General features: G+C 39.5%; 1 protein-coding gene across 25 annotated transcripts in view; it reads right to left on the minus strand.

Moving 5' to 3' along the window:
- RBFOX2 (RNA binding fox-1 homolog 2) overlaps nt 1-12,368 on the minus strand; it is a 249,361-nt gene that overhangs the window by 75,822 nt on the left and 161,171 nt on the right. The window contains exon 1 of one of the 25 annotated variants that reach the window (XM_087814908.1): nt 3,189-3,383. The exons of 23 other annotated variants lie outside the window; for them this stretch is intronic. In XM_087814908.1, coding sequence (XP_087671034.1) covers nt 3,189-3,215 — 27 coding nt within the window. In that variant the 5' untranslated portion in view covers nt 3,216-3,383. Of the gene's footprint in view, nt 1-3,188; nt 3,384-12,368 lie in introns of those variants that run through there. One more of the 25 variants, XM_087814910.1, reaches the window with a different exon arrangement.

Below are 12,368 nucleotides of genomic sequence, written 5' to 3' on the forward strand. Positions count from 1 at the left end.
AAATAGTATAACTGAGTCTGAGTCTAGCTAAACATTTTTTTAATTAATTGGAGTTGGAGTCGTTTGCAATTTTTCTAATTTCACACATATTACAAGAATGATTTTTCCTCTTTTCCTTCAATTCCACAGTTATTTGTATAGATGTGAGGAGATACAGTGAAATACTCCTACAACATATACATGAACAAGAGAAAAACCTGCCCGGCAGGTGTGGCTTAGCAGTTGAGCATCGACCTATGACCCAAGAGATGGAGGTTTGATTCTGGTCAGGGCACATGTTTGGGGGGCGGGCAGTTGGGGGTGTGCAGGAGGCAGCCAATCAATGACTCTCTCATCACTGATGTTTCTATCTCTTTCTCTCTCCCTCTCCCTTCCTCCCTCTGAAATTAATAAAGACATATTTTTTAAAAAGTAGAGAAAAACCTAAAGTTATAAAAAAAAGAAAGACTGCATGTGCATGTCTGCCATATTAAAATTTTGTGATTAAATTCCTATTTGTTTTGTTTTTTTTTAGTTGCCTCCCATACTCGCCCTAATTGGGGATTGAACCCGCAACCTTTTTTGGTGTTCAGGAAGATGCTCCAACCAACTGAGCCACTCGGCCAGGGCCTTACTTGCTTTTTTAAAGCAAAGCACTGATTACTTATTGTAAATCACAAAGCAGTTTGCTTATTAAACCAAAAAGAGGCCTTATAAAACTAGAGCATATATAATAATAAAGCACACATGCTGTGCAACTACTGACACAGATCTAATATTATATGATGGAAATGTCATCCACTGAGAGCCCTTTTCCCTTCTTCCACCTCATAAGTGATGGAAGCTAGAGGATACAGAAATGTTAAGATCCGAGAGGCAAGGCCTAGGTGCCAAGTGGTGAAATCCCATCTAAGTACCTTTCTTAATATACTAATCAAGACACTAAATACAATAATAAACCATCTAACTTTGAAAACCAAACCCTAAACAGTGCAGACACTTTTTACTCAGACACTTATGTGACAGGTCATTATCATATATTTAAATTAGATGTCTGGCTTGACAAACAAACAAAAACAAAAAATCCCCCCAAATACAAAAAACACCCCTCTCCCCCAAACACCCATAGGACAGGTAAACATTTGGCTCATCTGGTTATCTCCTTTGATTTTTTTTCCTAGATTACCAACAACTATGTACATTACATTAACACAGAAAGTGTACACCAAAACAAGTATGCTGGAATAGTGAAAACTGACTAATTTGATATTCTCTTTCCCATTGTATAAATTCCGGAGGGGCAAAAACAAGTTACTTGCTTCCTACAGCATTCAGCACATTATGAGAAAAATCATAATGATTTTAATTTATTTATTAGACTTCTTCACTATCCCTCTTTCCCATTTCTACTTATCTCTTCTGCTTCATTCCTAAAATTATAGTTTCCTTAAATACCAATTAGCAAGACCACAACATTAAGTGTGCATATGCATGTGCACTCCCACTTGTGCTTACACATGCTTAACCAGCTCCTCTAGAAACTAAAAGGACATATTCCAAGAGGTATAAAAAGTCCTAGTTTAAATAACTCTTCCACTGATTTAAATATATATATAATGAAAAGTCAAGTAGTTGAAAAGCCTCCAGTAATAGCTGAGAAAGAACAGAGCTGATACCCTCTAATATTGCCAGTTAATGAAAATTGAATGAGGGCTCCAAGGTTAAAAAGTATCATCTCTCAAGCAACAAAGAGAATACAGAAATAGATTCTCTCTTATGGAAATTTTTAAAAAGTAAAGCAATATTTCAAAAGAGTTAATTAGACTGACGAAGGGATAAGATGTAGAGAAAATATTTTAAGGATTTCTCCATTTTCCAAAAGAGGGAGGGGGTTCTTGATAATCTCCAAACTCAGATCTAGTGAAGAATTACTTTGGAAAGAGATATTCTTTGAAAGTTCCCTTTCCTCTAGATCGAGTTGGGAAAATCTGCCTAATGCTTACCCTCCTTCCAAAGAGCACTGCAGGGCATTATATAACATTTAACGGAACAGGGGTTCCAGCTCCTAAACGGATGCCTCTGTCCCAATGGCTAGCCAACTCTCTCGCCCTCCGGTGGTGACTTCGAGAGGCAGAGAAGAGAGAATACAAAAAAAGGGCAACCTCCTTAAAAGGAAAGCACCGTCCAGTGATGAAATTTCCCTACAGAACATAAAAGCCTGGAGTGAAAATGACCCTAAGTCTGAGACTAAAGGACACGAACATTCTATAGCGCAAATGATTTCTCATTGATAAATCACAGCCTCATCCATCATTCCCTCTCACCCTAAATATAAAAGACAAGGGGTAAAGGAACACACAGAAGGGTGCCAACAAGAAAAATAGCACTCACTGCCAGGGGGAACCATGGAAGAATATTCACCTTTCCATTTGTCAGGAATGACTTGCTAAAATGCAGATTAGATATTGCCTGGCATAACCAAAGACAGCTAGAAAGAGAGAGAGAGAGGGAGGGAGGGAGAGAGACCTCCCATTTCCCACTCCTTCTCCTTCAAATGCCTTTTAATGCCCCCATGATCATCATTTATACATTCAGATCAGTTCTCCTGTCAGGGAGGGCTCTACCTGCGTCTGCAGCACCTGCATACTCCTATGGTTCCTACTTTCTTTGCCAGTAACAAAGCCAGGAAAAGGAAACATTTTCCTAGTCTTCATTTTTAATAAGCCATTTAGAGCGAAGGTAGGAAAACTGCAATTCCATAGCCAATTCTGAGGAACCGGAGTGAATGTGGAATCAGATTTCCCTGTAACACAAATTCTTCTGCAAATCTTAAAAGGAAGCCAATCCCTCTCCCCTCTTTTTGGCAGTCTATGAGAATCTCTTCCTACCTCTGCAGTCTCTCTCTCCCTCCCTCTTCTCAGAACCAAGACAAAGAGGTAGACAAATCCCCACAGGGTTTTTCCTGAGCTACAGCTGCACAGTACAGGAAACAGGAATCTGCTAAGGAGGGGGTGGGGGAGGAAAGGATACGGATACCTCTCTCTCTCTCACTCTCTCTCAACACAGACTTTTCAGCTGATAACAATAAATCTGGTCTTTTCTAAGAAGACAATAATAATTGAAACTCTAATGGCTATACCCCACCCCCATATCTTTATTTAGATCCCAGGAACGGGAACAGAAACACACCGAGGAAACACAAACCTTACCTGAGTTACCATTTTCTTTTTCTCCATAAACCAAACGGAGTAACGATGAACACTTCAGGGCAGTCCACGGGGCACACCTTCCACAGCTGGCTCCCCCCTCCCCCCCAGTCTAGCCAGTTAAGGGTAAGCAGCTGATCTCCCTTTACCCTACCCCTCTTCCTTTTTCTTTCTAGTGTTTCTTCCTTTCTTTTCTCTTCCTCTCTGGCAGTCTCTCCCCCTCCTCCCTTCTCCAGCTCCCTCCCATATCTCAGGCAGATGGCTGAAGGAAGCCCCACCCCTGAATGCCTAAGGCAATTAATCAGAGTGGAGCCCCACCTCTTCCTCCTCCTCCCAGCCCCTCCCAGCAGGCTGACATCTCCCAACTCCAGAACCCGGCCTGCTGGAGAATGGCAGTTTGGTGTGTGCTTTGCGCGCGCGCGTGCGTGTGCGTGTGTGTGTGTGTGTGTGTGTGTGTGTGTGTGTGGAGGAGGGAAGGGGGGGAGAGAGAAGGAGGAGCAGGCGCCATGTGCAGGCATATTTTAAGGAGTGGATAGCTGCGATGGTGGCATTAACTCTATAGCACTGGAAGCATTTGTAGCTTACAACAGTTAATACAGATTTAAAATATTTCGCCCATGAATATATGCTAATAAATAAGAAATGAAACAAAAATTATTTTTAAAAAGCATTTCCACTGCTGCACAGTTTATAGGTGTAGTGGATTTAATGAAACACATGAAAAGCTTTGTTGAATGGCCACTGACTGGAAGGGTTTTCAAGGAATGGGAACATGCAAGAACCCTCCTGAACCAAACCAGTCCAATGACTGCGAAGGACTAAAAAGAGAGGAGGAAGGTAACGAAAGTGCTTATTTTTTCTACTGTAAAAAACTTGGGGATTCCATAAAAGCTGTCTACAAACATTACTCCTTGAGGCTCCCAGCTTCACTGAAAATTCTGGCAGCCTGGGCATTCACCCGTTGTGCCCCAGGCTTCTGTATTTCACCTTCTACTGAAAACACAACCCTTGTTACATATACACTGGGCATCTGCACCATCACTGCACACAGTACCTGTCACTACAGAGCGCTACAGATATACAAGGCTCGGGAGAATGTTTACTGAATATAAGAGTTTCTTTAGTTCTCTTAGTAAAAGGAAATAATGGAAAAAAGCTTCAAAGATGTGATTCAGTCCAGAGGTCCTGGTCTAAGTCCTAATTGGGCCCTTTACAAGTAAATGATCTTGGAAAAGTTTTAGACTCTTAATATAAATTTTATAATCTCCCTACTTTATATTATTCAAATAGAATAATCTCTGTGAATATTTGATGAGTTTATGATGTTTATCATTTGTCTCATAGAATAGATTTTCTAATTTTTTTAGTATTCTAATAAGATCCTAAAGGATTTTATTATATATTTTAGTTATGCTATATTTATTATGTTATAATCTCTACTAGATCACCCAAAGGGCAAAGAGATTAATTCCAAAATTAAGCTTCCTATTTTAAAAATAAACACATAAAGAAATCAAAATTAAAAGTCACGAATCCCACTGAGAATACATAGTTTTTGCTGTCTCTATAAGAATTGTTTGGCAAAATGCATAACCACGCTTTTCAAAAATTTACTGTATAATAATGCTGGTTGGTACATTACCAATATAATATTATCACACTCCCACTCACATTAATAAATACTTAAACAATTCTGAAAAGAACACAGGAACTAGCAAACAATCTGTAGACCCTGGAGAAACTGGCACAATCACAGCTATTTACTGAGTACCTACAATACCTCAGGCACTATTCTGAGCATTTTACAGACATCTGTATACTTTTGCTATAACCCATAATATGTGAAGAAATATGTACGAAAGCATGGCATCTTTAAACATTAGGAAAAAACATGATGAGAAATGGAATAATCAGTACTAGGCTTGTTCTTATTTAACACTTTTAGAAATGATCTGGAAGACAGAACATATTGTATTCTCTAAATTTGCAACTGAAAAGCTATTAGGAGATAAAATGCATTCAAAATTTTTAAAAGGCAAAGTGAGTAAGCAGAAAATAGGTAGGCAAGTTTCACTGAAAACAGGGGCAACCCAGTGTACTTTTGGAAAAATCTAAATCACATTTATGGGATTATTTACATTTTCAGTTCTAATATAAGAAATAAAACCAAGAATCACTGTATACCATTCTCTAAATTCACTGGTCCATTATAGTGCAAGGGGCAAAAAACCTGAGCACCAAGTACGGAGACTCCCCGACTCTCCACCACACACACTATCCTTATTAAAGCCACAGCTATCTTGAAGCAGGCCACACATAAAAAGACAACAAGGCCCCAAGAAGAGAACTGTGTTTGCTTTTTGTTTTGTTTTGTTTTTTTTAAATAAAAAGGCAAATGAGAGATCCCTGCATACAAAAAGTCTAGGATTAGGACTAGGAGAAAGGTTTCCTTAGGCCTGGTTTTAATGCCTCTTTTCTACAGTTAGGACCAACATTTAATCCTGCAAATAATAAGCTTATACAAGTCATTAGCACAAGAGTTATATGAGCTAAAGTAAAATTAAATCTTAAAATGATTTTTATAAACTCACTGAATAACAGGATCATTGTGAGCACTGGACAAATGCAAGGGTATTTTGAAGTGTGTCCCTGACTTTAAAGGCTGGCATTAAAGAGGATAATTTGCTCCCTGGTGCCCAAGAGAGAGAAGAGCCGTTGAACAGCCTGACTCTGATCCAGCAGAACAACCCCAGTCCCCTGGTAGCTTAATGTGCCCAGTAGAGCACTGAGGAGAAACTCGTTTCAGGGCATTTTCTGGGTGAGGGTATGGGGTTGGGGAGGTGGGGCAGCACACATACAATAAGAACGGCAGCTAAGGAAGGAGACCACGTCCACCTTCACGGCTCAACCCCCAGCTTCCAGCACAGTGCCTGATAGGTACTCAATAAACATTTGTTAAATAAAAGAATGTCTCCTAGTTGGCTCAATTTCTTCATTACTTCCTCAATGTTTCATGGAATCCCCAGAACTCTAGCTTCCTTTCCCCCATACCAGTCAATGGAAATTTATCTTACTGAAGTCACCAAAGACCTCGGATAGTCAAATTCAATGGCTATTTTTATATCTTCTTTGACTTATCTGTGGCATTTGGCACTCTCGCCTTTGGGAAATTCTCATTCTCAGCTTCAAATGATACCAGTCTTTCTTGATTTTCCTCTTTCCATGTTCACTCGCTTCCCCTTCTTCCTCTTCTTCCTGTCTACCCTCTAAGAGTCTAAATGTTGCTATTGCTTGAGGTGCCCTCAGACCTCTATTTAACTGCATACCACAGATTCTTAACCTCAGGTGTACAGCTCCTCACACAGGCACCCCTGTGGAAATTTGTTTTCTTATGTATACTTCTGTGCAGAGAGGATCTATAGGACTTACCTGAGTCTCCAAAGGGTGCAAACCTCAAAAAAGTTCAACACTGCTGAACACGCCTGCTCTAGGTGATGTACCCCATCCCATTGCTTCAATTACTACCCATTTACCCTGATGACCCCCACATTTCTATGTCGAGTCCAGATATCTCTCCTGAACTCCACATCAAAAAATGCAACTGCTGCCCTGGCCAGTGTTGTTCAGTGGTTAGAGCATCAGCCCACACTCCAAAGAGTGGCAGGTTCAATCCCCAGTCCCGGTCGGGGCTCCTGCAGGAGGCAACCAATCGATCTGTCTCTCTCACCCCCCCCCTTTTTTTTCTCCCTCCCTCCCTTCCACTCTCCCTAAAAATCAATGGAAAAAATATCCTCAGGTGAGGATTAACAACAACAAAAAAGCCAACTGCCAAATAATGGTCAACTCCATTTAGATATCATACAAATTTCTCTAATTTAAAAGTCCGAAACTAAATTTTCAAACTTGAATCATTAATTCATTTAACAAATGTTTGAGAGCCAACTATGTGCTGGGCACTATTCTAGGCACAGGGGGAAACCAGTAATAGACAAAGGAGATAAAAATTCCTCTCTGTGTGAAGCTTAGACTCTAGTACCCATTGTACCATGTTAGTTTTCTTGGTGAATGGTTAAATTTCACGGCCAGTAAAATAGCTACCGTTTCATGGGAGTTTCCTCTGTGGTGGCTTCCCATCAGGCAACTCCTTATGTTATTAGCTCACTTCACCCTCATGGCGAGATTCTTTAATCTCCGTCTTAGAGATGAGGAAACTCTCTCTGCCTCCAGTCTACCATTCCCATCTAAGTTTCTCTCTACTGCCAAAGCAATCTTTCTAAATGCACATCTCATCATGCCACTTCCTGATTAAAATCCTCAACTATTCCCACAGCCTGAAAGGGGGGGAAATCCTAACTCTTAAATAGACACCTAACACATAATCTGCCCTCTGCATTCTAGTCAGTCACTCCCCACCTCTCGCTCTCCTCTGCCCCTGCCACACTGAACAACATGCAGTCAGTTCCTCAACAGTTCCTTGCTGTTTTCTGTTCTCACTCTTCTAATATGGCCTTCTATCTGGTTAGTTCATCTTTCCAGGCTCACTTCAGGGATCCCCTAGCTCAGAAAGCCTTTCCTGACCCTACCTGCTCCCATATCTGGGTTAGGCAGCCTGTATCCCTGTGCCTCAGCGCCGACCCCACGGTTCATAGCTGGGGTTAGTGTTTCTGTGTAACTATGACTAGATTGTGAGCAATCTGAGGAGAGGAACTGTGTGCTTCGTATCCCCAGTTCCTAAGTCCCTGCCTGAATTCATAGTAGATGAATAAATGTTTGTAGAAATCAAACAGTAATGCCTTGACTTCTATCACTAGCCATTTATTTATCCATACATAGATACCTAAGAATAAAGAGTATCTATGAGGTTATCAAAATATTGTAAAATCATTCTTTTCTTACAGAAGAGTACTTGGAAATAGCTTCAACTTCATAAACTTATTTCACTGCCTTAGAAATGGAAGCTTAGAGGAAGCCATACAAAGAGAGGGGAAAAAGGCTTAATTTCAACTTTATTATAATAGCTTAGATTCTAGACAAAATAACACTGATTAAAAAACTCACAACTTTAGGTGCTCTTGCTCTTTACAATTTTACACAGATGTGACTCAACTCCCTTCCCTTCCACCCCCGTAACAGCAACGCCATAAAAGCAGATCCCAGAGTCCCTGACTAGAAGGCAGGTTTTGCTCATCCTTTCCCAGGCTGCCTTTGACACCCAAGTGAAAGGCAACATTAAAGGGACGGCATTTCCTGCAATAATAAAAACTTGTTAATATAAAAGCTCTTCACAGCACGCCCCCACACAGTAACTCTAACTAAGTGTAAATAACAATTTACACCTAATAGATATTAAATGCCTTCTCAGAAGCATCTTTAACACAATAATACTTTAATATCCTTTGCCCCAACATTCCCTTTAATATAAATGCAGTCAAATTATAGCTGAATCTATTATTTCCTAGCTTCTTTTCTCTAGTTCAGGCAGGGTTCACTGATATAGAAGCCATTCTAGAAAATAAGGTGAGAGCAGAATTTGAAATCAACTGCTTTAGACTTTATATGCTTATAAAACCAACTAACCTTCATATTTATTTCTAGTCCCCCAAAATTAAATCTTTAGAACAAGACCACAAATAACATACACTAAAACATCACTTTATAAATTATTATCTAGATTTGGATATCTTTAAAATATCCCAAACTCTAGACAACTGGAGTCACATACTCAATTAAATTTAGGTATACAGTCTCTGCATTCTATGAGAGATTAAGGGAAGGGTTCTTAGGCAAAGACTAAAAAGGGATGGGATGTAAACAAATTTATCAATAACCAGATTATCAAAAAATAACGCCCTGGCCGAGTAGCCGGGAAGCTCAGTTGGTTAGAGGGCCACCCTGATACACTAAGGTTGTGGGTGCGATCTCTGATAAGGACACATACAAGAAGCAACTAATGAATGTATAACTAAGTGGAACAACAAATGGCTGTTTCTCTCTCTCTCCACCCCCTTCCTCTCTTTCCAAAATCAATCAATAAAAAAAATAATAATGCTCAACTAACTTGTGCAAATAGAGGTGCTGTTTCTCCAATATTAAAATATGCTATGTCTCTCTCTTACTAAATTACTGGAGATTCCGCTGTCTTCTTCACCACTTAATCCTGTGACTGGCACACAATAGGTACTCAAAAAACATTGTCAAAATGAGAAATTAAAGAATCATAAGTCCCTCTACATCAAGGCCATCTTCCCACAAAGAAGTAGAGAGCCTCTGGGCTAACTCACTCTAGGGAATTCTGCAGACCAGAGCACAGGCTAGGCAAATGTGCCTTTTAGGCAGGTATCTTCCTGTCTCTCATCTTCTAGGTGCCTAGCATCCTTAAGTTGTACTTGGCTGCCCTCAACATCAATCAGGACACTTAGCTACACTCCCAGTAATATAAGACTCTTATTTCCTCCTCCAACTGCCCCATTTACCTCAAAATGATATTCAGTGCAAATGTGTTCAACGGGTGAGAGGTTAAATAAAACTGCCTCAGGAAAAACTGTGACAACAGGCAAACCCCTAACTCTCCCCCACCCATTTTTTAAAATTGTAGTAACATACAGATGCCATAAAATTTACTATCTTAGCCATTTTCAAGTATACAGTTCAATGGTTATTATACATAGTTCTAATGTGGTACCATCACCACCATCCATCTCTAGAAGTCATTTTTAAAACTGAAACTCTATACCCATTAAACAATAACTCTTCATTTTCCTTGTGCCCAGAATCCTTGGAAACCACTTTCTGTCTTTATGATTTTGACTATTCTAGGTACTTCGTCTAAGTGGAATCATTCTATATTTGTCCTTTTGTGGCTGGCTTATGTCACTTAGCATAATATCCTCAAGGTTCTTCCATGTTGCAGCTTATTTCAGAATTTCCTTCCTTTTAAAGGCGGAGTAATATTCCCCTGTGTGTAGATACCATAGTTTGGTTACCCATTCACCTTCTGATGGCCACTTGGGTGGCTGCATCTACCTCCCGGCTACTGTGAATAGTGCTGGTATGAACATGGGTTTGCGAGTATCTCTTCAAGACCCTGCTTTCAATTCTCTTGGTCATATACCCAGGAGTAAAATTGCTGGGTCATATAGTAATTCTATTTTTAATTTTTGGAGGGACCTCCATACCGTTTTCCACAGCAGCTGCACCATTTTATATTCCCATCAACAGTGCACAAGGTTCCAGTTTCTCCACCTCTTTGCCAACACATGTTCTGCTTGACAGTAGCCATCCCGACAAATTATATTTTAACCATCCAGTCAGAGGCAGTCAATGTTTAACACAAAAGAATAATTTCAGGAACAATTTCTCAAATAGATTTTTTTTCTGGGGAGGGATCCTATATTTCATTGCCCTTTAAGTCATATCTAGCAAGCCCCTATCTACTTACTCTGCCTGTATTTTAAACTGATTTAGCCCAGGTTTGGTTCTGCAAAAATTCTAACTAATAAAATAACCAATTTCAACTGCACACTTGCATGATCTTATTAACAATAAGAGCAATAAAAAAGGTCAAGTACCTAAAATATTATATTGCCTTATGTTGAGGAGACTCACTTTGTTTCATTATCTCAACACTAGCAATTCGAGAAAGAGTTAACCCTTGAGCAACACTGAGGTTAGGGGGATGGACCAACCCCCCTCCCCAACCCCACCTGCCAAATCTCAGTGTAACTTGACTACAATGGGCCCCCTGCCCTTCACATCTGAGAACTCAACCAACCTTGGAGACAAAACAGTATTTGTGATCTGAGGTGGGACTCCGCAATTTGAATGCGAAAATACGGTTTTCCATCGGGGGTTGATTGAATCCTCAGATGAGAAACCCACAGATACAAAGGGATAACTGTATTTATTGAAAGAAAAAAAAAAAAATTCGCATATAAGTAGACTGGCACAGTTCAAATCCACTTTGTTCACGGTCAGCTGTGCTTAACTTTAAAAATAGGCGCAAAACCTTTCATTGAAAAATTACTTTTCCAATAATATTGTAATAACTATATATGGTGGCAGGTGGGTACTTGAAATATTGGGGGGGAACACTTTGTAAAGTACATGATTGTCTAACCACTACGCTGCACACCTGAAACAAATATAAAACAAAATAAAATACAGTCAAACCTCGGTTCTCGAACGTCTCCCATCTCGAACAATTCAGTTCCTGACCAAGTTGTTCACAGAAAAAAAAAAGTCTCTATTTTCTAACAGAACTTCAGTTCTCAACCTGACAACCTTTTCATGCTGATACATCAACATGACAAAAAGTGTCTCTCTGGCCACAAACAAAGGAGAAAATGCTAGTCTAGTCAGTGAGTCAGTTTAGGGATAAACCTCGCATTGCTAACATCTCAGGAAATCATGCTGTCAATACTTGTGTATTTTTTTTCCCTTTTGTTGCTGGTGAAATGGACAATTAGCACAATTTTAAAACATAAAGAGGCCATCAAGGTGCTGATGTTGCTGAGGGTGTGAAAGTGCTCAGGAAACAACAATTACAGGCAATGGAAGAGGTAGAAACACTGATGTTGATTTGGATAAACGAAAAGCAGTTCTGTGGAACCTCAGTTCTTAATTCGTTCGTTCGGGAAGGCTGTTCGAGAAGCAATTTGTTCGAAAACCGAATCATTTTGTCTTATTAGAATAATGTAAACTGAATTAATTAGTTCCAGACCCCCAAATGATTCCATTTTAACCTTTCTTATATACAGTACACATCTAATGTACTGTTTAATCTATAAACATACACTTATCTTAAATTTATCACACTACCTCCTACTAGCCTTAAAAGAATCACTTACAGCCTCGTTCCAGGGGTGAAGCATCTTCAGTTTTTCACATATCATTGCCTTCAAACTGCTGTTACTAGCTATGTAAAATGCTTTTCAAGTCTTAAAAAATACTATGTAATCATGTCCTCAATAATTTTCAATTGTATAATACACTGGTACAGAATCACAACTATTATGCAATGAGGAGCTTGACTTAGGTGTAAGAATATAACCAAAAGCTAAAAAAGGAAATTTTATAACCATAGTTAAGTGTTTGGGTAGCAAAGAGCCATCTACCACTCATTTACAAAGGTATTGAAAGAAAACTGTTACTTTAACAGTATTAACAAATAAGATTATAAAGTAG

Source organism: Miniopterus natalensis, chromosome 2 (assembly GCF_054644295.1).
Source record: "Miniopterus natalensis isolate mMinNat1 chromosome 2, mMinNat1.hap1, whole genome shotgun sequence".
NCBI lineage: Eukaryota > Metazoa > Chordata > Mammalia > Chiroptera > Miniopteridae > Miniopterus > Miniopterus natalensis.